Source organism: Carcharhinus amblyrhynchos, chromosome 30 (genome assembly GCF_965287045.1).
Source record: "Carcharhinus amblyrhynchos chromosome 30, sCarAmb.v2.hapA, whole genome shotgun sequence".
Lineage (NCBI taxonomy): Eukaryota > Metazoa > Chordata > Chondrichthyes > Carcharhiniformes > Carcharhinidae > Carcharhinus > Carcharhinus amblyrhynchos.
Genome location: NC_137353.1, coordinates 24708071 through 24732836, shown reverse-complemented (window position 1 = coordinate 24732836; position 24766 = coordinate 24708071). Strand labels below are relative to the sequence as shown.

The following is a 24766-nucleotide window of genomic DNA, read 5'->3' as shown; positions in this document are numbered from 1 at the left end:
AACTTTGATAGCCCCTTAACCATATAAATTCCAAGGAATGAAACCCTAGTTTGTGCAATCTCACTTTATAATTTAACCCCCTTGAAGTCCAGGTATTATTCTGGTAAATCACAATGCTCTCCCTTCAATGTATTGTGCCCAGAACAGCTCTCAGTACTTGGTGTGGTTTAGCTAGACCTATGCATAGCTTTGACTTTGTATCTAATTCTTTAGTTTTATAGGGCAGCATTCCATTAGCCTTCTGATTATTTTCTGTAGCTATCATTTTAATGATTTATGTGCATCGACCCAAGTCTCTTTAGCCTGTCACTGTTTCTAGCTTTTCACCAATTAGAGAGTACTCTGTGTTCTATCCTTTTTAGGTCCACAGTGGCTAACCTTGCACTGGCATGCATTGAGATTCATTTGATAAGTCTATTGATATAGAAACTAGAAGCAGAAGTAGGTTATTCAGCCCTTCAGGCCTTCTCTACCATTCATCTTGATCATGGCTAATTATCATATTCAATATCCCGATCCCACCTTCCCCCACCCCATATCCCTTGATCCCTTTAGCCCCTAGAACTAAATCTAATTTATTCTTGAAATCAATGTTTTGACCTCAACTACATTCTGTGGTAGTGATTTCCACACATTCACCACCTTCTGGGTGAAGAAATTTCTTTTCACCCCAGTTCTAAAAGGTTTACTCCTTATCCTCAAACTATGACCCCTAGTTCTGAACTCCCCCACTATTGGGAACATTCTTTCTGATTCTACCCTGTCAAATCCTATTGGAATTTTATAAGTTTCTATGAGGTCCCCTCTCACTCTTCTAAACGCCAGTGAATATAATCCTAACTGACTTAGTCTCTCCTCATATGACGGACCTTCCGTCCCAGACTTGCAGCCTGGTAAATCTTCGCTCTACTCCCTCTACGACAAGAACATCCTTTCTCGGATAAGGACACCAAGACTGCACACAATACTCCAGGTGTGGCCTCACCAACATCCTATACAACTGCAACAAAACACCCCTATCCCTATACTCAAATCCCCTTGCAATGAAGACCTACATTCCATTTGTCTTCTTAACTGCCTGCGTGCTTACTGATGCATGAGGGAACCAAGCTTTCGTTGATATCTATCTTTCTCAATTTACAACTATTCAAATAATAATCTGTCTTTCTGTTATTGCTACCAAACTGGATAAATGTATCTTCATCGTTTTATGCACCCATCCACAGTGGTTACAATGCCGTCAAAGCTTGTGTCATCAGCAAATTTGGATACGTTGCTTTTTATCTCACAATTGTTAATAAATGTGCAGAAGACTTGAGTCAAACACATTCTTGAGGAGGTCACCAGTGGTCAATCCTGACAATTAGAGTACATGTGCCTTATCCATACCCTGAGTGCTGCTGCTCAGCCTACCACCTAACCAAGTCAATAATCTGCCTTTAGTTCCAATGTTGTTCAGTTTTAATCTATGAGGAACTTTAATTAAATGCGTTGTGGAGCTCTCTGCTTAAAGAAAGGTTCAAGACTGTCTCCTGTATTACTTTAGTCACCTCTTTTTAAAAAAAAATCAAGTTCGTGAGACAATACCTGCCTTTTTCAAATGCATGTTGGTTCTTTCTGATCAGCTGAAGCAACAGCTGGCCTCTCCAAGGAGAGTTGTTTTTTATAGCGGAAAACTCAGATAGGGAAAAGTAAATTTATAAAGATACAATTAGTAATTAGCAATTTAGTATTCTCAAATTGGAGTCCCAGTGGAGAAAGCATTTGGGAAACACTGGTTTACAAATTAAGTACTAGAAATAGACTTACTGCAGTTACCAAATGTGCTGCACTTAATGGTGTCCTGTTGTAGAATATATGATAATGGAACACACCAATAACTCCAACCCACAAAAATTTGCACTATCTATATGTTGTTGGTTGATAAAAAGCCCTGTTTCGCTACCTGTGATATTAAAGGGCTACCGTATCACAGTGTGCTTACTTTTGCAAATATACAGATCAGGATAATGCAGCTTTATAATCCCTTGCAGAAAAAAATCATGCATTTGTGCAAGTTCACAGTGTGGCACTTTGCAAAAGGTTTGTATGGATTTCTATGTAATGTTGTGAAAGGGCACTGGAAAGGGATAGTCAAAAGCAGTTCATTTAACAGAAATGTTCTGTTATCTATAACTCAAATCTATAATGTTGCAGGTATCCTGCAACATTAACATTGCTGCTTTACTTAATCATATTCTTTTTACCTTGCAGGTTGAAAAGTCGATAAGAAAGAAGAGACTACAGATTGAGGATTTCAGCATTTACTGGGATGTAGATTGTAAGCTATTGGGGGACATTACTACTGCTGAACTCCAGGTTTGAAGTTTATTTACTCAGAAGTTTAATAAATCAGTTGAACTGCACGTTCTGACACCCTTGTTAGTATATGAACAATCAACAGAGTCACATTATCTATCACCTGGTCTTTGGGGATCAGAGATTATATTTCATTTAAGAGTAGTATATTGTGACTTGGATTTGTTTCATTAATGCAGTATGTAAATATTCCACAGTCCTGGGCATCCACCTGAAATTGGCATTTTAATGAATCTGAGATTGCAAGAGGTGGATGCCAAGGAAACTTAATTCTCCATCCTGCAGCCACCTACTGTGTCATTTTAAAATTCATTATTCAAGGGTCACCAGCCTTTAAAAATCTGTTGGTTCAAACTTGTTCACTTTTTAATTTTTTTAGACAAAAAATGTTATTTAAAAGGGACAAAAAGCGAACTGGTTGAAAGGAAGTTTTAAGATTAACAATGTGGATGGACTGAATTATGAATATAACTTGCTCTGACCTCAGCATGTGTAATTTCAAGTTAATGATTATTAATTTAGTTTTACATTGTTTGGCTTGACCTGTGTTCTCAAACAAATAATTGTAGGGTAAAAACATTTGAATAGATATCTTTAAAGCAATGATTTAGTTTATTTGTAAAAAGTGTCATGGTTAAAAAAAATCCCTTTCCAATTGAATATTGTCACAAAACCATAAAATCGATGGCATTCGCAACAGTTCTTTGCTAGAACACTCTTGCAGTTATTTGCTGATGACCTTCCTATTGTGACGTTACAGCTGGGTGAAGCTGTGCAATGTATTTGGTTGCATCATCTGTCACTGAATTAATCATGAGGAATGGTTTGGCTGGCTAGGCAAGAGAACACCTTCTTTGACAGTGAGTTGTGCTTTGGAAAACTCATGTAGGTTAGGCTTAATGAATGAAATTTTCCAGTGCTAGACTAAACAGGTGGCACAGTGGTTAGCAGTGCTGCCTCACACCAGCAGGCACCTGGGCTTGATTCCTGGCTTGGGTCACTGTCTGTGCAGAGTCTGCATGTTCTTCCTGTTTCTGCATGGGTTTCCTCTGGGTGCTCCGGTTCTCCCTCACAGTCCAAAAGACATGCTGGTTAGATGGATTGGTATTGCAAAATTCTCCCTCGGTGTACCAGAGCAGGTGCTGGAGTGTGCGAGTAGGAGATTTTCACAATGGCTTAATTGCAGTGTTAATGTAAGCCTACTTGCGATAATAATAAATAAAAATAAACTCCCAAGACATTGTAATATTCATAATAGCCTTAAAAGGATGGATAAAAATGAAGTGTGCATTATGATAGGCTTATAACTTTGTAAGTTCACAATATTAGTATTGATATTTATGCAAAAGTTTTTCTGCATTTCCTTCTCTCTTCTGAAGATGCTGACTCATATTGGGGTGCATTGCTTTAGATGCCATCCACTAAATGCAGATTTCACTGGTAATATAATTTCTCGGATCTTAAGGCTTTCAGGCTAGTTTTCAATTATCTTTGTCCTCTTAAAATGAATCTACACCAGAATGGTAGTGGTTCAATGTTTCCTTCATTGTCTATCTTTGGTGACTGCCAAGGGTTTCCACACAAATGAGAAAATTGGGGAGAGACATTATTAAAATTCGACTGAAGCTAATATTTTCTTCTGTAAAAATGGATGATGGTTTGAATAAATAATTGTCAGATTTTTCTTCATTGAGTAAAAATATAACTTTAATAAGAATTTCTGTGACTAAGGCCTGAATGATATTGGAATAAAGTAATTAATATATTTACACCTCGTATATTATTTTGACTTTCCAGGAAGCAATGGATTATTTCCTGGAAAACCGAGACCACAAGTACATACTGGAACCAGTCTGTGCCTCTGCATTGTTAAAGAGGAATGGAACCAAAGAGCCCTTGCGCTCCCGGAACACTCCACGCATTGAGTGTGATGTCAAGCTAAAGACAATTCCATTAAAACTATCACAGGTAAGTCACAAAGTTCAGAGACTAGGGAAGCATTTGGAATTTTAACAAAATTGGCTAAAATATCCACGGGCAAGATGATCTGTTCATCATGTGTGCTTTATGTTACTGTGTCCCAGCTGTAAAGATGGGGCAATATTGTCCTTAGAGTTTGGTGTGACACTGTAACCAACAGGAGCACCATTGATATACACCCCTTAAAATAACTTCATGCGTGAAGGATCAAAGTTTAAAGAGTAGGAGAAAAGATAAGGTAGCTGAAGAAGTAACAACTAGGTGATGCCAAACTTTCATTTTAAAACTAGTAACTTGAAGGGACAGGGGAGACAGAGTTCCAGGTTGGACATTCTAGGAAGCCATGTCTGTAAAATAACGTGATGTGATGAGGATGCATGATGGATGGCATAGATGCAATGCAGGAGAACCAGAAAAATTAAGAAAATCAAGACCAAAGTGGGATTAATACTAACTGTTAGATGGAGACTTAAAAGCATGTAGCATAACACACCATCCCTCGTGCGAGAAAGCATATATGGCCTTCATAGCGAGGGGGATTGAATATAAAAGTAGGGAGGTCTTGCTGCAGCTGTATAGGGCATTGGTGAGGCCGCAGCTGGAGTACTGTGTGCAGTTTTGGGCGCCGCACCTGCGCAAAGATATTTTGGCCTTGGAGGGAGTGCAGAGGAGGTTTACTAGGCTGATACCGGAGTTGAGGGGGTTGAGCTATGAGGAGAGGCTGAATAAACTGGGCTTGTACTCGTTAGAGTTTAGAAGAATGAGGGGAGATCTCATTGAGACGTATAAGATGATGAATGGGATGGATAGGATAGAGGTGGAGAGACTTCCCGCTCAAAAAAAACAGTAGGACTAGGGGGCACAGCCTCAAGATAAAAGGGGGGCAGTTTAGAACGGAGTTGAGGAGGAACTTCTTCACTCAAAGGGTGGTGAATCTCTGGAATTCTCTGCCCGTTGAAGTGGTGGAGGCTGCCTCGCTCAATATTTTTAAGACGCGGGTTGATGGGTTTTTGATAAGAGAGGGGATTAAGGGTTATGGGGAGAAAGCGGGAAAGTGGAACTGAGCAGCGACAGATCAGCCATGATCTTATTGAATGGCGGGGCAGGCTCGAAGGGCTAGATGGCCTACTCCTGCTCCTATTTCTTATGTTCTTATAAATTTTTATCTGTCTATTCATCCTGGTTAGATTGAGCAGAATTGTATTGTTAGAGATATGTTTTGTTGGTTGGCTAATTTTGTTTGCAGGGTGGTTTGTGCATGTAGGGAATTGACAGCATTAAGGCTGGCCTGCCACTTCAGCCTGGGATATAATTCTGGGTTGAAAGTGCATTTGGGTCTGCGCTGAGTATTGAAAACTCAGGTAGTTGCTAATTTTCTTTTCTGTACTGCAAACGGTCGTCTTAAACCTCTCTTCCCTGTCTCCTCCACCTTCACCTCCAACAAATATAACAATTTTATGGGCTTTGTCACTAAAATTAAGATCAACTATTCAGCTGCCCACCAGGCCAAAGTTCCTATAAGGATCCCCCATCGCATAATCCCGAACTTGCATATTTATTTAGTTTCTTTCCTATCTCCCCTCATGCCCTCATCTCTAAGCTCACCTCGTCCATGAGATCCACCTTCCTCTACTGTTATTTCCAATAAATTGCTGTCTACTCTCTTTCGATTCATGGCCTCCATGTTAGCTGATGTTGTTAATTGTCCTCCCCATTCTCTTCAATTCTACCATTATTAACCTCTAATCTAAAGATCAACCCATGATCCCATGTTCCCTCTGTCCTTGCAAACAACTGTCCTTCCTTCTCCAAGGCTCTAGAACATTCTGTTACTTCCCAAATCTGTGATTATCATTAGGAATTCCATTTTTATAAATGGCTCCAATCAGATTTTCTGCCCTCCTATTGTGCCAGAACACCTCTGCTCAAAGCCACAAACGACATCCTGTGTGACTGACAAAAGTAAACTGCCCCCCCACCCCCCGGCATCTTTCTTGACCTGTCTGCAATCTTTCACAAGGTCGACTGAACAGTCCTTCTCCAATGCCTCTTCTGTCATCCAGCTGGATGGAACTGGACCCACTTGATTCCCATTCTTAACTATCCAGTAGGACACAAGAGAATCACCTGCAGTAGCTTTTTTTCCTCACTCCTGCACTGTTACCTGTGATTCCCTAAAGCCCTCTGCCTCACCACCAACAACCAGGGCACATCAGCTTCCTACTACTCGTCATCCAAATGCTGTGCCTCAGTGACTTCATCTAAAAGCAACAAGCTTTCTGTTTTGCATAAGCACTCAGACAGCCAGATACACCCACCACCTCTCTTGCTGTCTCCACTGGCTGTAAATTGTTAGACTGCTTGTCTGTCATCCAGTAATGGAAGAGCAGGAATTTCCTCCACTATATAACAGCACCATCATTAAGTCCATCTAAATGTATTTCCATAAAATTGCTTGACTCTGCACCTGCAGCAGGCTCATCTGCCAAAGATTACATGTCTTTGTAATCTTCATTCTTGACTGTTTTAATGTATTCTTCATCAGTTTTCCATGTTCCATAAACTTAAACTCTTCCAAAGCTTTGCAGTCCATAACTGAACTCCAGTCCCGTTCATGTCCACCTCTGTGCTTGCTGACCCTACACTGGCTCTTGGTTAAGTAATGCCTTGATTTTAAAATTCTCATCCTTGTTTATAAATCCTTTCAAGGCCTCACCCCTTCCTACATCTTCCAGCCCTATAATTTGCCAAGATGGATGTGTTCCTCCAGTTCTGATGTCTTGCACATCCCCAATTTTAATCACCCGACCCTTGGCAGTTATGCGTTTAGCTGCCAAGGTGCTAAGCTGTTGAGTTTTCTTCACTTTTGCCCACCTCTCTCCTTTAAGAGGCTCCTTAAAATCCACCCTTCTGCCCAAACATTTGGTCATTTGCCCTAACATCTGTTTGATATCAGTCCCTTGGGATGTTAAAGATGCTTCGTAGTAATACGTTTTTAATTGTAAACCCTGGTAATAGTGGTAATCAACATTTCATGTGAAGTACAATCTACTGTTTTAAAAATAAATCAGAGATGTAGCTTGTGAATGGTGTTCCATTTTTACAAACAGTCCTTTTACCTCTTTTGGATATATCTTTGAGCTGATTGCTTATTTTAGTGTCCTCCTTTTGTGTGCCCAGGTACAGTACCAGCAATTGATGACATTCCTGAAAGAAATGGAAAGGAAAGAGCGACAACTCCAGCTAAGAAAATGGAGACCAAAAGTTCCCATTAAATCAAAGTAAATCTCCCTTCTGATTAATATTTCTTTTGACTTCTGTAAGTAAAGTGAATTGACTTATTTCACTGCTTCTGCAGTCATGTGTGATCTTGTTCACTGGGGAGGAAATATGTTGACTCTCACAGTTAGAATGGCATCAGTGGTGATCTGTGTGTAGAAACTTAAAAGCATGAGCAAAACTAGTACGATGCTGCCTCCTTGTCCCAAGAAAATGCAAATGAAAACAAAAGATGAGCTGTTCAGTTTAAATGCATTCCTCGGCTTCTGAGCGACACTGTGGGGAAATGTAACACCCAAGTGTTTTCAAGGTTGTAATTTCATGTAGGCGTCTGTGTGATTTCAATAGATAGTTGAGCTTTTTCCCTTGTGGTTTACAGAATTGTTACAATCTGCTCCTACACATTGCAGTTATTTTGTTCTCAAAACAACAGAAAAATCAGTTTAGATACCCCTTTCACCAACAGAAATTGCACCACTTTTCAATTCTTTGATTAGCACAGAAATGTGTAATGAAATTTTAAAAAGTGGTCTGGAGCGGGCAGTAATATAACAATGAGGCCATCAGCGCTCTCAGCTTTTAAAGTGTAAAGAACATAACTGCAACTGGCAACTGCACGCACGCAATTAAACGTGGAAGTCAGGAAATTGTTGTTCCAAGTTGCCCCTTGCTCTTCAGATATTTCCTTATTCCAGTAGTTTACCAAGAACTCAACATTAACATGTGAACTTTGCTGTATTAATGTAATAGCCAGCAAAATCATCAGAGTAAGTTAGCACATGTCCATTTCAGCATTGGTAATAAAAACTAATTACTGTGATTGCTGGAATCTAAAAGCAAAAGAGAAAATACTGGAAAATCTCAGCAGGTCTGGCAGCATCTGTATAGAGAAAAGAGCTGATGTTTCGACTCCAGATGACCCTTTGTCAGAGCTTTGGCAATGGGCCATTTGGACTTGAAACGTCAGCTCTTTTCTCTCCTTACAGATGCTGCTAGGCCTGCTGAGATTTTGTAGCGTTTTTCTTTTGGTTTCAGCATTAGTAATGTTTCAGCTGCGTGGTAAGTCTTAATTACTGTCAAACAACCTATCTGCCACTGAAAATTAACTTCTACGGGTGCAAAGTCCCATTCCTTCAGCCTTAATTATCGTTGGAGATTTTTAAAAATATTTCTGTCCCCCCCATCTCTTATTTCTGTCTCTTCATCCCATATTTCTTTCCCTGTCTTTATTTCAGTTTCTATACGTGACTAAGCTTTGAATTAACTATTTTAGCTCATACTTCCTAGTTTGGACTGCGTGACTTAGTAAGGATTCTTCAAATTGGCTATTTAAGGAGATACAGAGTTGTCTGATCTGCTCACACATAATCCAGGTCTCCTGTAGATTGCACCAAAATAGCTGATTGAAAGTCTGTGGAAAAGTAAAGTGTAATGATTCTTCATTGTAAAATTACAAATTGCAAACATCATTGTATCCAACAAGTCATCTGTGAATAAAAACACATTGCTGCAGTACTGAGCCGTAATAGACCAGGAAGATACAAGTTTCAGTAGCCAGACTATGTTGAGGTTAATGGACCTCAGCAGTGACAGCAGACTTCAGGATTTTAAAATTGGCCTTAGTTGCCTTGAACTTGCCGTGACGTAGATCACTCAAGGCTTGTCTTCCTGACTGATATCCATTAATTTCTGCAGCGTGTGGATGTCAGGTGACACCTGGATTGGGCTTGGGCTTGGCTTTGATGCCCCCCACAGTCAAACAGTTTTCTGACACCCATAATCTAGACGTGTACATAAAAGTACTCATTCTGGACAGCTAATGGTGCTCATAGGACTATGCTCCAGTGTGAGTTTTGCACCTTTGGGAGATGAAAGAAAAGTAGTGAACAATAACTGGAGATTACAAGTGGTAAGTAGTTACTTATGGAGATTCTTCTACATTCCAGTTTTTATTATTTAAATCCCAAGTTGGCAGCTATTTCAGGCTGGATAGACTGGAGTGATGGAGGATATGAAGCACGGTAGTGCCTGATGCTGACTGGCTTATAGTTGTCCGTCAACATACCACATCTGAGGAGATCTCATTGCCTTGTGCTACTCAGAATGGCCACTTGGGTCTAATTGACTGTTGCATCTCACTGAGGAATTCAGTTTTTTACAATCCAATCTATTCTATCTTGAGTCTGCATGTTCTTGCCATCATTTCTTTTCCATATAAATTCCTATAGCCACAATTATAGTGGAAATTGCCTCTGCAATATTACCATTATTAAGAGGGTGTCACTACAGCATGATTTATTTGCAAAGGCAGTTTGTGTTACAAAAATGGTCATAGTAATTTAAAGCATAAAGTAACAACAGTGTGTATGGCTTTTCATCTGCACGTTCTGGCACGTTTTCTTCTCTAACCCTCCGTTATCTGAAAGTTACTCTTGATCTTGACTCCCAGGGAGGGGATATAATTTTGCTTTGAGGTGTAGTGTAAAGCTGGTAGTACCAGATCAACCACCCATTAGCATCTCAGTAGATTTACATTCCTATTGAAGATCTGATAATGCCTATTTTACACTATCATCCAAACTCAAAATTCCACTCCTTGTGTGCAATGATACAGGAGATCAACTCTTTATTTTATGTATGCCTAAGTAGAATTCATTCTGAAGGGTTTCTTGGTAAAGGACTTTGATAATGTTGTTGTAAAATTCTATTCTATACATTCATTTTCCCTTGTAAATAGTTCACGGGAATGGTGGAATTTCGCCCTGAATGCAAATCTCGCTGAGATCCGTGAACAGAGGAGACGATTAAACTGGACGTTTTTATTGCAACGGGCAAGAGATGCTGTATTGTATACGGAAAAATACCATCATAAGCTAAAAGGAAGCCTGAATTCTTTTGAAGATGAGGTGACACAATCTTATGTGGGAATTTCTCATTAATTTCATTAGTTTAACAACTCCAATATTTTAGAAATTTAGGGACAGCAGTTATAGTGTATGCTTGGGGCTTGCTTGGAGCACACATTGGTTTGTTTGAAGGGGAGGTGAAGCTTGTATGTCAGGCAGAGGGTTTGTGCTAGGGTTGGTGTTGTCTTCCATTGGGAATATGAGTTTGTTTAGTATGTAAGTAAGGGATAAAAGGGGACTTGGCCAACACATTGAACTCCCCAGCATTCATTGTCAATTAGGTTGATTTTATGGGCTGGAATGTGGGTGATTATTTTGGTTCGGAGAAGGACAATCTGCTTGTTACCAGCAGTGCAATGCAGATGCATTTCTGTTGAGTGCTGCTGAAGGGATAATGGAAATGTCCTGTTTTTGCACATGGCACTGCTAGTGATGATCCTTTGAGGTGTGCTTTGCAGGATCTGGTCATACCAGATCAACCACTTGTTATGCATCTCAATTAATTTACTCCCATTGAAGACCTGATAATTACCAATTTTTTTTTAAAAATTGCTAGGATTTTATGCTTTGGTATTCATGACCTTGTCAAGTTGACGAAATGCTTCGTTTTATATGTGGTAGGCAAGTAGAAATGATTGAGGGAAGCCTTAGTAAAATCATATTTCAGGCCCTATCCCCCTCATCTCATTCTGACTAAGTAGTTTGGCATTGTGCTGCTTTTAATTAACAGGAGTTGGAGCGAATTGAGGATGAACAGACCTTTGAGGAGTTGAAAATCCTGCGAGAGATTGTGTATGAGCGGTTCAAGAAGCAAGATACGCTTGCAGAGGTCAGGATTTGGGAGTTAAGATTCTTCTTTACTTATATTTGTGTTTTGGGATTAAACTAATGTATAATAAAAAAAGAAGTAACTCCATCCATCCATGGCTAAGTTGCGGTGTCTCTCAGTCGGGACCTGTATCATTCCAAGATGAAAATCAAGATCATGTTATTGAGTGATAGACTTAATAATTCAATACCTGTGCCATGAAGGTTCTCAGTATTACAAAGCACTGTTTGTAATTGACCAACCAGCCTGCTTCACTAAAGCATCTTGGGAGGGGTAGATTTGTCTTGGGTCCTTCCCATTTGGCTTGAGATAACCCTACCTCTGTGAGCCAAGCAACAAGAAGGTTACCAATTGTGGTAAGCTGTGCAGTTTTATCGAGTAATACTGGGCAGTACCCTTCAAGGTCCCTGAACCGAGGCTTTTTCGATATGTTCCTAAGCTCTCTGGACATGGGTATGAGATTTTGACTAGGAATATCTTATTTATTATTGTCACAAGTAGGCTTGCACTAACACAGCAATGAAGTTAGAAGTTGTGCAGTCCGTATTGGGCAATCACATGCAGCAAATTAGATTTTTCAGTATCTTGTTCTACAGACTGTTAACCTTGATGGTGGATCTTCTAGATAAAAAGGTGCTGCCACCAACATTCCAACAAATGGTGAGAATAATGCCTGCCTGCTAGAGTTGGGAACAGCGAAGCAAAATATGTGCATTAGTCCAGGTCTCTTGTACACTGAGCAACCGGTGAAACTTGGAAGCAGGGTTATCTGGCTACTGTATTAACTATATGAACCTTGATTTATATATTCTCTGTTCCTGCGGTCTTCCGTTCATGGATGATCATGGGATGTTGCCAAAGTTCACATTCAGCGCTTTTCTTCCTCACTGTTGAGGAAGTGAAAGAAGGAGAATGCAAATAGCAATGGAATGAACTATTCAAACTATAACATCGAGCTTGAATAGAAACATTAGTCCTAGAATTAGCAATGCAGGCATTTACATGAAAGCTGCTGGAACGAGCCAATTTGAAATCAGGAGCATGGCATGTGTGGAGCTGTAGTGCGGCCCCATTTTACCATGGTGCAATGTGTTGAAGCATTTCTTAGAATAGCTGACAAGTGGGATACTGCTTATATTTATGGCATGTAACAAAAATTAAAGTTGCTGTCCATACCAATTATATAATTGTTCATCATTTTAGGGCTGCTTTAAGTTCACACAGGAAATACTTTTGGAAATCATCAGAGATTTATACACGCCTTCTTTTTGATCATTCTGCTAGAGCCTGCGAGAGCCACCAACAGAACCTCTGGGTTCTTCCTCGCGCTCCGTACCTATGCATGGAAATCGCAGTGGTATGATCCAGTACCTGCAGTCCTGGTTCCCTGGATGGGGCGGCTGGTACGGCTACTCCCAGAATCCTCAGCAGATGGAGCAGAATATAAGGGTGGAGGGTCTCACAGCTGAGGAGCAGCAGCGGTGGAATTCAGAAGAGGAACTAGGTATGATGGGACTCCTGTTTGTTCAATTCTTTCACAATGAGCAGCCGAATGACTGTAGGTGTGGTTTGAGTTAGAACATAAGAACATAAGAAATAGGAGCAGGAGTAGGCCATCTAGCCCTTCGAGCCTGCCCCGCCATTCAATAAGATCATGGCTGATCTGTCGTGGCTCAGTTCCACTTTCCCGCCCTCTCCCCATAACCCTTAATCCCTTCTCTTATCAAAAACCCATCAACCCGCTTCTTAAAAATATTTAGCGAGGCAGCCTCCACCACTTCAACGGGCAGAGAATTCCAGAGATTCACCACCCTTTGAGTGAAGAAGTTCCTCCTCAACTCCGTTCTAAACCGCCTCCCCTTTATCTTGAGGCTGTGCCCCCTAGTCCTACTGTCTTTTTTGAGCGGGAAGAGTCTCTCCACCTCTATCCTATCCATCCCATTCATCATCTTATACGTCTCAATGAGATCTCCCCTCATTCTTCTAAACTCTAACGAGTACAAGCCTAGTTTATTCAGCCTCTCCTCATAGCTCAATCCCCTCAACTCCGGTATCAGCCTAGTAAACCTCCTCTGCACTCCCTCCAGGGCCAAAATATCCTTGCGCAGGTGCGGCGCCCAAAACTGCACACAGTACTCCAGCTGCGGCCTCACCAATGCCCTATACAGCTGCAGCAAGACCTCCCTACTTTTATATTCAATCCCCCTCACTATGAAGGCCAGCATCCCATTCGCCTTCCTGACCACCTGCTGCACCTGCAAGCTGGGTTTTTGCGATTCATGCACAAGGACCCCGAGGTCCCTCTGCACCGTCGCCTGCTGCAGTTTTTCGCCACGTAAGTAATAGTCCTTCCTACCATTCTTCCTACCAAAGTGGACCACCTCACACTTGCCAACATTAAATTCCATTTGCCATTTCCTGGCCCATTCGCCCAGCCTATCTAGATCCTTCTGCAGACTCTCCACACCCTCCGCACAATTTGCCGTTCCCCCAATCTTGGTGTCATCAGCAAATTTCGACACCCTGCACTCGGTTCCCTCCTCCAGATCATCTATATAAATGGTAAATAGCTGAGGCCCCAGCACCGACCCCTGGGGCACCCCACTAGTCACCATAGTTGACCTTGCTTTCTGTTGGAATTTTGCATTTTTGTGAAATTCTATTCAGTTAATATTATACTCAAAAATCTAACCAGGGTGCCTCCCATACGATAGTTCCATATCTCCATTCAGTCACATTTTCACCATTGAAATGGTGATTTCTACCACTAGAAATGAAGAATTTTTTGATTAGATTGAATCTACCCAATGAATATGAATTTTATAAAATATATAATCTTCATTATCTCCTTTTAAGCTCTTGATACTGGAGGTGGGTTTCCTTTTTACTCCAAACAGGCAGGAAAACAGTTGGAACCAGCACCTGTATGTATCTCTCCTAGTTCATAGCCGAAATTTTCTGAAATAGACAATATGACATTTTAAATCTAACATTCAATAGCTACGCAAATCCAGGAATCCTGAAATCTGGAGGAATAAGAATTATTGAATTGACTCAAAGGTTGCTAATAATTCTATCAATCTTTGCCAAATTTGATGTGCAAAGACATCAGGCTTTGAGCACAATTCAAGCCCACCCCGCCATTTGATAAAATCATGATCTGATTGTGGCCAAAACTCCACTTTCTTGCCTGCCCCCTGTATCCTTTGACTCTAGTTCTGTAATTCTTCTTCCACAGATGACAGATGCTATTTTGGTCCCTCTCAAGGAGTCATTTCTCAGTTGTAAGCTTAGGGGCCTCATTGACCATGAGAGGGAATACAACTGAGCCCAAACATTGCCCTCATTTTTTTTCACCTATCGCTGTACAACCTGTCACTGGATAGTGGTTTTTTTTTAATATATTCGTGGGGCACAGGCTTCGCTGGCTGGCCAGCATTTATTGTCTATCTTAAGAGGGTACTTGAGAGTCAATCACATTGCTGTAGCTGTGGACTTACATATAGACCAGACCAGGTAAGGGCAACAGATTTCCTTCTGGAAAGGATATTTGTGAATGTGGATGGGTACAAGGGCTCCCCCTCTTTTCCCTATTCCTTGGTTGATTACAAGAGGGTTTTTTGAAAGTTATAAGGATGAATGTACTGATTGTGTGCTGATTATAAATAACTCAATCTGACAGGTTTTGAACTTAAAAGAATAAAGGATCAGTTTTTATTGTGCTTCAAAGCTTTATAATAAAAGATATTGAAAGAAAGTTGATCCCAATCACTTAACCTCTATCTCCATATTAATTGAGTGTTCCACAAAAGGTAATTGATTAGCTTATGCCTGGACGAGCCTTGACTATTGTGTTGTACCTTAGGTGATTTTTTTTTGTCCAAGATCCTCTGCTTGACTCCCCCTCCCATTTTAATGAGCTACGAAGAACATATCAACATCTCCAACAAACCCATTGCCTCTGTAGACTCTTAACAGAATGGAATGTAGCTTTTATAGTGATGCAAATAGTGGCTGCTTCCCCTTTAAAATAATCTTTGACATCAGCAGGTGTGAAATTCCACAAGGGTTTCCTGGATGTATTTTAGTTGTTATCACATTGGAAATTTCCAGAAACTTGACTAACCTGCAGTTACAGACAGTTAAGTGACCTCTAGCCACCTTAAGTCCACTTCTTTTATGTTAATGATTGAAACTGCCCTTTTTCAAAAGATGAATCCCACAGATGATGTCAGATGTTAAATGTCAATTTCAACATGCCCTCATAACAATAAAGGGTAAGGATCCATTTTCTCCCAAATTCTAAATTTTGCTGTCCAGGTGAGGTCAGCAAACTGAGTTCAGAGTGGAGATTGGAGATAGGATTTGAGAATTTTCCTGTCTGTTTACCTCAGCTGTGCAAGGCAATAGTGGAATTTAAATTCAATGAATAAAATCTGGAATTAAACACAAGTTTAGTAGTAACCATGAGACTGTTGTTGAATGTAAAAATCCATCAAGTTCACTAATGTCCTTTAGGGAAGGAAATCTGTCACGCATACCCAGTCTGGTCTACATGTGACTCCAGAGCCACAGCAAGCCACTCAGTTCAAGGGTGGTTAGGGATGGGCAACAAGTGCTGCTGGCCTCACCAGCAATGTCTACATCCCATGAAATAATTAAAAACTTCCTGTTGCATTTAATAGCTATTCTCCTGGGGGGCAAATGGAAGGGGGGGGGCGTTGCTGTTCATCTGCATTTATGTTCAATTTTATTTTTGCATGCCCCAGTTTTGGGTCTTTATTGATATAATGATTCTGGTTCTAGCCTCAAAAAGTTGTGATTGAATTGGGAAGGTATTTGCATGCATAATACCTTTACACAAACTAGATGATGATAATAACAATTTAAATAGCACTAGAGGCAATCTTTATATATTATTTGTTACCAGTTTACTTTCAGTTCAGTGTAAATATATCCGTGCAAAATGCTGTTGGAGCGACTAAGTTTCTCATAGGTGTGACCACAACCAATTAGAATTAAAATGTACTGTTGATGATTGTAAAGTTTAAATCTTTTTAATATGGCTGATCACCATGAGACAGCACAGTGGCTAGCACTGCTGCCTCACTGCACCAGGGACCTCTGAGGACACCTTCAAAAGCTTCCTAAATTTATAATTTGATTCCTGCTTTGGATGATTGGCTGAGTAGAGTTTGCACATTCTCCCCATGTCTCTGTTAGTTTCCTTCAGATGCTCCAGTTTCATCCTACACTCCAAAGATGTGTAGGTTAGATGGATTGGCCATGATAAATTGTACCTTAATGTCCAAAGATGTGTAGGTTTGGGGGATTAGCCATGACAAATATGTGGGGTTATGGGGAGGGGTTGTAGCTTTGGTAAAATGCTCTGTCAGACAGTTGATACTGACTCAGTGGGCCAAATGGCCTCCTGCACTGTCGGGATTCCATGATACCTGTTATGATCCTTTTCTGAAAAAAAACACAGGCTGTGAAATTGTGAGTAATGTATGCTGAGATAATTGGTATTATGTTGCATAGTTACTCTTTAAAAATTCAATGGACAACTTTTTTTTTATTGTTTGTTAGACACTGATGAAATCTTTGACACAATGACTGACTCATCGAGCATGAATACATTTACAAGGAGGGACCATGTGTTTGTTAAACTGAACTTTCTGCTACAAAGTGGGACTGTCAGTTTGCTCAAACATGACAAGGAGATGGGCCTTGCTGAGACAGAGACAACTTTTGTGGAACTGGAGTTTTCAGGTAATTTGCCAACATACTTGGATTGAGAAGATTTTTGAGAGCTACTTATGGCGAATCTTCCATTGCATAGGGCATCACAAATATCGTCACTAAAAGAAGAAAGGAAACCAGGATAAGGTAAACATAGTGCTTATGTGATGCCAAGCTTGGGTTTTAAAAAAATATTGCCGACTATGTAAATTTCACTAATCATGGAGTGAAGGCTACCAATCCCAATTACAGGAGAAAAGAAACCCAGAAAATAGGAGCAGAAAAAGACTATGTGGTCCTTCAAACTTGCTCCATCCCTTTAACTAGATCATAAGTGATCTAGATCATAAGTGATCTACCTCAATGCCATTTTCGTGCACTATCCTTATTCCTTAATACCTTTAACATGTAGAGTTATCTATTGACCTGTGTCTTGAACATATTGAATGACAGAACTTCCACAGTCCTTGAGGGCAGAGTAGTTCAAACATTCACCGCCCTCTGAGTGAAAACATTCTTCCTCATCTCGTTCCTAATGGTCTATCTCTTATTCTGAAACTCTGCCCCCCAGTTTTGAACACCCCGGCCAGCAGAAACATCCTTTCTGAAACTAACTTATTGGATCAACTTCCTGCTGGGGTTTCTCAAACCCAGATGTACTGTAAACAACAAATTAATTCTTTAAAGGCTATCCATTGTCTGCCTACCATTATACCTATAAATACAGTTTTCCATCTACCACGGCCAATTTGTCCCTCATACCTTCATAGTTTCCTTTGTTTAGATTTAAGATTCTAGTTTTGCATTGAACTATGTTACTTCCAAAGTTCACGTGAAATCCTATTATATTATAGTCACTCTTCCCTACCGGCTCCTTTACAATAAGATTAATAATTAACTCTTTCTCATTGCACAATGCCAGATTTAAAATTGCCTGTTTTCTAGCTGGTTCCTCAACATTGTATTTTAGGAAGCCACTGTTTATAGATTCAAAGAATTCATCTTCCAGGACATTACTGCTGATTAGATTTCCCCTGTCTATATATAGATGAAGTCCTCCATGATTACTGCATTGCCCTTGTCAATGCGTCTCTATTTTCCTGATTATCTGCGCCCTACCTTATCACAACTATTTGGTGTTCTATAAACAACTTCTACCAATGTCAGCCGCCTCTTGCTGTTTCTTAGCTCCACCAAAACTGATTCTATAGCTTAAACTTCTGATCTAAGATCCTCTTTTACTAATATGCTGATGCTATCCTTTCTGCTTTTTGCCTAACCTTCCTAAATGTCAAATATTCTAAAACTTGTAGTTCCCGGCCTTGGTCACCCAACATCCGCATTTCCATAATGGCAATTTGATCATACCTCTTTCTTTCTATTTGTGCCATCAATTCATCCTCCTTGAAGTGAATGCTGTTTGCTTTTAATTCTGTCTTTTTGTTATTGCCACAACCTCTAGCATGATCTGCTGGTGCACTCATGAGTTTATATGCTGTGTCTCTCCCTGTCACATTCTGATCATTATTTCCCTTATTGCTGCCTTGTCCTCTGTCTTTCATACATCACATTATAAGACATATGTCTCACTCCATCCTTCCATTTAGTTCAAAGCTTTCTTGACCCCATCCCCAGTTACATGGCTTGCCAGAATACCGGCGGCAGCACTGTTGAAGTAAAGACCACATGAGTACCAGTAGTCCTTTTCTCCTAGGTGTTGTTCAGTATTGCTTGGTATTTTGAGACTAATGTCCTAATCAGTTATGGTAGGGTGACTGCCTTCTATCACACCCTAAGGGCAATCTAAACTGAGGAATGCAAGAAAGAAACTAAAGGGAAAGCCACTTTATAGTGACACGCCCAGGATTGAAAGGTCAGACACGCCGCTTTTCTGAACTTTTTTTAAAAATTCTCCCATCCCCTTATTTTTTAGCACAGTAGCTTTTAAAAACAGAAGCAAATTTTATTAGCTCAGATTAGAAAACTGGGGGAGGAAAAGGATGAATCATACATTGGGACATCAGATAATCATCTCACCTAGTTTGTGTTGAGGAATCTCTTGCTGATCTGAAAGTGCAAAAATGTGCTGCTCTGAAACATTGTATAATCCTGAGGTAGGAAAAAACCATTACAATACTTTCTCTACCCATTTCAGGTGTGAAAATCGGTGTGGAGTCCTCCCCTCGCACAGAATCTTCGCTGCTCTCAGTGCAACTGGGAGGCTTGTTCCTGCGAGACTTGGCTACACAAGGATCCTTATTCCCTGTCCTTGTCTCAACCAAACCGGTAGGTGTCAACTCTTGTCAGCTCTGTTTGAGTTTATAATTTCCCCATCTTTTCCCCGTAACTGTGCAAATTCTCTTCAGGTTGTTACCCCATATCCTTTGGAAAGCCACAATTGAATCTGCCTCCCAAACAATTGCTGAAGCCACTCATGCCTGGGATCTATAAACTCTTGTTAATCTAGTCTGCACTCTCTCCATTGATTTCACATCCTTCCCAAAGTATGGTGACCAGAATTGGACACTGTGCTCCAGTTGAGACCAAACCAGTGTTATATTTGGTTTATCATAACTTCCTTGCTATTGTTCTCCATAACTGTTTATAAGGCCCAGGAACTGCTTTCTCAACCTGCCCTGCTAACTTTGTGCACGTGGACTCCCAGGTATCTCTATTGAATTTATTTTGATCAATAGGAAGTAATTCATTCCTCCTAACAATGGCAGGATCTTTGACAATCTCGACCTTAAGTCTGGAATTCTAATCTAACTTTCTCGTTTGAATGATCTCAGCTCATCTTCAAAATTTGGATATTAAAGATAGAAGGATGTTAGGAGATGAGGGCCTAAATGCAATTACTATCACTAGAGAGGTAGTGCTGGATAGACTAATGGGACTGAAGGTGGACAAGTCCCCAGGACCGGATGGAATGCATCCCAGGGTTCTGAAAGAAATGGCAGAGGTGATAGTGGATGCCCTAGTAATTATTTCATCAAAATTCGCTGGACTCTGGGGAAGTGCTGGAAGATTGGAAAACGGCTAATGTTACGCCGCTGTTTAAAAAAGGTAGCAGACAAACGGCAGGGAATTATAGGCCAGTTAGTTTAACGTCTGTAGTTGGAAAAATGCTAGAATCCGTCATCAAAGAAGAAATAGCGAGGCACCTAGAGAAGAATGGTTTGATCGAGCAGATGCACAGATTTGTTAAGGGGAAGTTGTGTTTGACGAACTTATTGGATTTTTGTGAGGATGTGACTAGTGCGGTAGACAGAGGGGAACTGATGGATGTGTTTTTAGATTTCCAAAAGGCGTTTGATAAGGTGCCTCACAAAAGGTAGCTACAGAAGGTTGGGGTGCGCGGAGTTGGGAGTAAGGTGTTAGTGTGGATAGAGCATTGGCTGTCTAATGGGAAGCAAAGAGTTGGTATCAATGGGTGCTGTTCTAGTTGGCAGTTGGTGACTAGTGGAGTGCCACAGGTATCGGTGTTGGGGCCTCAACTGTTTACCATTTATATAGATGATCTGGAGGAGGGGGCTGAGTGGGGTGACAAAATTTGCTGATGACACGAAGATGAGTAGAAAAGCAAATTGTGTGGAGGGTGTAGAAAGCCTGCAGAGAGCTCTGGATAGGCTGAGCGAGTGGGCAAGGACCTGGCAGATGGAGTATAATGTTAGCAAGTGTGAGGTTATCCACTTTGGCAGAAATAATAGTAGGAGGGATTATTATTTAAAAGGTGAAATGCTGCAGCATGCTACGGTGCAGAGGGACCTGGGGGTCCTTGTGCACGAGTCGCAAAAACCCAGTCTGCAGGTGCAGCAGGTGATCAAGAAGGTGAATGGAATGTTGGCCTTTATAGCGAGGGGGATAGAATGTAAAAGTAGGGAGGTCTTGCTGCAACTGTACAGGGTACTGGTGAGGCTGCAGCTGGAGTACTGTGTGCAGTTTTGGTCGCCGCACTTGCGCAAGGATATATTAGCCTTGGAGGGAGTGCAGAGAAGGTTCACTAGGCTGATACCAGAAATGAGGGGGTTAGCCTATGAAGAGAAACTAAATAGACTGGGTCTGTACTCGTTGGAGTTTAGAAGGCTGAGGGGGGATCTTATAGAGACGTATAAGATAATGAAGGGGATGGATAGGGCAGAGGTAGAGAGATTCTTCCCGCTTAGAAAGGATAGCAGGACTAGAGGACATTGGAAGTCAGCCTCAAGATGGGGGGGATGCAGTTTAGATCAGAGTTGAGGAGGAACTTCTTCACTCAAAGGCTGGTGAATCTCTGGAATTCTCTGCCCGTTGACTTGGTGGAGGCTACCTCGCTAAATATATTTAAGTCATGGGTAGATAGGTTTCTGATAGACAGGGGAATTAAGGGTTATGGGGAGAAGGCAGGAAAGTGGAACTGATCCACTTCAGATCAGCCATGATCTTATTGAATGGCAGGGCAGGCTCGAAGGGCTAGATGGCCTACTCCTACACCTATTTCTTATGTTCAAAAGTCTCCTTATACCTAAATTTGTAATAATATCTTTGACTCCTGCATTTTTTTCTCCCCACTTCTGTTGGTGTCAGCACCTCTTTTGATAAGACTCAGATTGTTTAACTATGCTAATGTCACTATATGCATAAAAGTTCTGGTTAATGTGCACGATTGGTGCACTTATTGTCTCGTGCTGTATTTTAAAAAGGTTAGCTGAGAAAAACATTAATACAAGACAGTTATGTTTGCAGTTGTCCCAGAAAGTATTCTTCTCTTGATCATTTATCTTGATTTTATTGTACTGTGTGGGTTGTAACTGCTATGTTGAGTTTATCAATGTTGGGTTGATTTTTCAGGGACTGGATCAGAAGATGCTATAGAATGATGAGACCATTCATTTTGGGCATTCTTTATTTAAAGATAATCCTCCTTGGTATTTCCAATGTTGATGTCCTTTTTTTGGAAGAGAGAAATGAAGTATGCCTGCAAGACATAGTTGATCTGATTTGAATTAACTCCTGTTGTTTTATCCAAATGGAATCATAGATTTGTAGCTGAGGAACCAGAACTCCAAGAAGAATCTAATCTATGTGTGTGTCTGTGACTCTTTGTTTTAATAGGAAAAAGATGCTGCAAGTTTATCTCAAACATTGGGTATGCGCTCCACGTTATCTGATGCAACTGGCATGCATCCAGGTGAGGCGTATGCTAGAATATTTACTTTCCTTTTTATTACTGAGGAACATAGATGAACTAAGCGTCAGAAATGGCCAATTTAAGCCTAGTCCAGGAAGGTTCCTACATGTCCCATCGGGAGTTGTCATGAGGGAAGGTTAAGGGAAGAAAATTAATGCATGAAGTAAATACGATATGACTCTGATCGGGAAAAAAATTTATTTAAACCTAAAATCCTGTCGTGCTGATGTTAGGTTTTCTCTTAGTTTTTCGCAACTATTTTTAAAAGGTGGTGGAGTATTACGAGTGCCTGAGTATTGGAGTGTTGTGGGTCTTCTGTATTCAGAATTTTGCATCTTGATATTCAGAACAGCATGTCCAACACAGCCAATTTCCACGAAAAGGAGAAAGTACTAATGCTTGAAGTAATTTGTGAGCATCAAAAAACCCAATACGAGGCTTTTTTTATGCAATTGGTCTAATTTTGCTTGTTATATTTTACAGCTTTTGGGTCGCTATGTAAGATGCCGCCTGTGTTTGAAATGATTTATGAGAAAAATCCTGTTCGGAGTAACTATGAGAGGAGATTGGAAGTCAGCACTCGACCTCTGAACATCATCTATAATCCTTTAGTTATTAAGAAAGTTGCAGATTTCTTCTACAAAGGCAAAGTGCACACCTCAGGTCAGAAAAATGTAAATTCAAAATTATTTCCAAATGGACAGATGGAGAAATATTTTACATTTCACATTTTCCAACAAGTAACCACTTTTGTTTGCAGTTGAGAGCTTTTACGGCCAGGGAAGGGAAAAGTTAGCTCATTTTCCCACTCCCAAGGTGAGGCCAGTACCAAAGCTTAGCCATAAGACACAAACAATCTGACAACACCCAACATCTGTCTCAACTCTCCTGTTTGTCACTGAACTTCTCGTTTAACGTCTAGTTATGAATCAATTCCATTTTCTCCTCACTAAATCTGTTTATGTTGAAAGCCATTATCTTTGGCCCTCAGTGTAAACTCTGTATTCTTGCCACTGATTTCAGCCTTTTCCCCAGCCATCATCTTTGATTGTTAACAGCCTCAACTATTCAACTCAGAGTTTCATTCAATCCCATATTCTCCCTATTGCAAAGACCACCTGTTTCCACATCTGTAATATCTCAGTCCTTAATCTAGCAGATGTGCTGCTAAAACCTTCACAAATGTCTTATCGCCAGACCCAACTATTCTAAGCTCTTCTTGCTATGTCCTCACTCTCCATAATTTGTGCGTGCCCAAAGTTCTGCTTTCTGTATCCTCTCGTACAAAGTCCCATCACTGCTATTAGCCCGCTAATGCTTCACGAGAATGAACATTTTAAATGTGTTTAATCCCTTCACAACCTATTTCTGTACTACTTCCAGCTTTACAACTGCACCCTGTATTTTTTGTTAGTTTAGCATCTTAATTTCTCCATTCACCACCATTGACATGCCTTCAGTTACTTAGAGGCATATGTTGTAGAATTCCTTCCATTAATACCTGCTTAAAACCCACTCTTTTGACCAATCTTTTTATTACCCCCTCCAAATAATTCCTTTGGCTTGGTGTCAACACACTGGAACTTTTGGGTTAAAGGTGTAAAATAAATACAAGGGGTTGTTGTTGCAATCCTCTTTAGTTACATCTTGTTAACATTTGCTGTTGTTTATACGCAATGCCCACTTGTTCCATATGAGTACCAGCACCTGAAGAACCATAACTCAGTGAGAGTACGCACCTCAGAAGGAAGGATGAAAATTTGGAATCAAAAAATTATATTTTAGACTTTTTTTTTATATGTTTGGGTCTGGGGTAGTAATGGTCTTTTGTCTGATTCCTGTCTTTACATTGCTTAAGAAACGGGAAGAGTTTTGAATAAGGCAAATGGAAGAAGCCAGGATGCAGACAGTATTCTCCCATGACCTGAATTCCAAAAGCAGTAATTAACTATGAAACTCCAAGATAATTTCCAAATGGTTCCGTTTGGAATAAACAGAACACCAGTGTGGATATTTTCCGTTTTGTACTTCCAACAAAATTGCTGCAGTTTTTTTTGTTTTTGGACTTTGGCAGAAATAATAGTAGGAGGGATTATTATTTAAAAGACAAAAAGCTGCAGTGTGCTACGGTGCAGAGGGACCTGGGGGTCCTTGTGCACGAGTCGCAAAAACCCAGTCTGCAGGTGCAGCAGGTGATCAAGAAGGCGAATGGAATGTTGGCCTTTATAGCAAGGGGGATAGAATATAAAAGTAGGGAGGTCTTGCTGCAACTGTACAGGGCACTGGTGAGGCAGCAACTGGAGTACTGTGTGCAGTTTTGGTCGCCGCACTTGCGCAAGGATATATTGGCCTTAGAGGGAGTGCAGAGGAGTTTCACTAGGCTGATACTGGAGATGAGGGGGTTGGACTATGAAGAGAAACTAAATAGACTGGGTCTGTACTCGTTGGAGTTTAGAAGGCTGAGGGGGGATCTTATAGAGATGTATGAGATACTGAAGGGGA

The 24766-nt window shown here is 40.6% G+C and overlaps 1 protein-coding gene across 4 annotated transcripts in view; it reads left to right on the top strand.

Moving 5' to 3' along the window:
* The window catches only part of vps13d (vacuolar protein sorting 13 homolog D), a 261410-nt gene that overhangs the window by 19342 nt on the left and 217302 nt on the right, over positions 1 to 24766 (top strand). For all 4 annotated transcript variants that reach the window (XM_080215376.1, XM_080215379.1, XM_080215377.1 and 1 more), the window contains exons 6-15: positions 2254 to 2358; positions 4156 to 4326; positions 7519 to 7619; positions 10355 to 10523; positions 11254 to 11352; positions 12637 to 12856; positions 16942 to 17124; positions 19250 to 19380; positions 22189 to 22264; positions 22748 to 22927. In XM_080215376.1, coding sequence (XP_080071502.1) covers positions 2254 to 2358; positions 4156 to 4326; positions 7519 to 7619; positions 10355 to 10523; positions 11254 to 11352; positions 12637 to 12856; positions 16942 to 17124; positions 19250 to 19380; positions 22189 to 22264; positions 22748 to 22927 — 1435 coding nt within the window. The remainder of the gene's footprint in view (positions 1 to 2253; positions 2359 to 4155; positions 4327 to 7518; positions 7620 to 10354; positions 10524 to 11253; positions 11353 to 12636; positions 12857 to 16941; positions 17125 to 19249; positions 19381 to 22188; positions 22265 to 22747; positions 22928 to 24766) is intronic.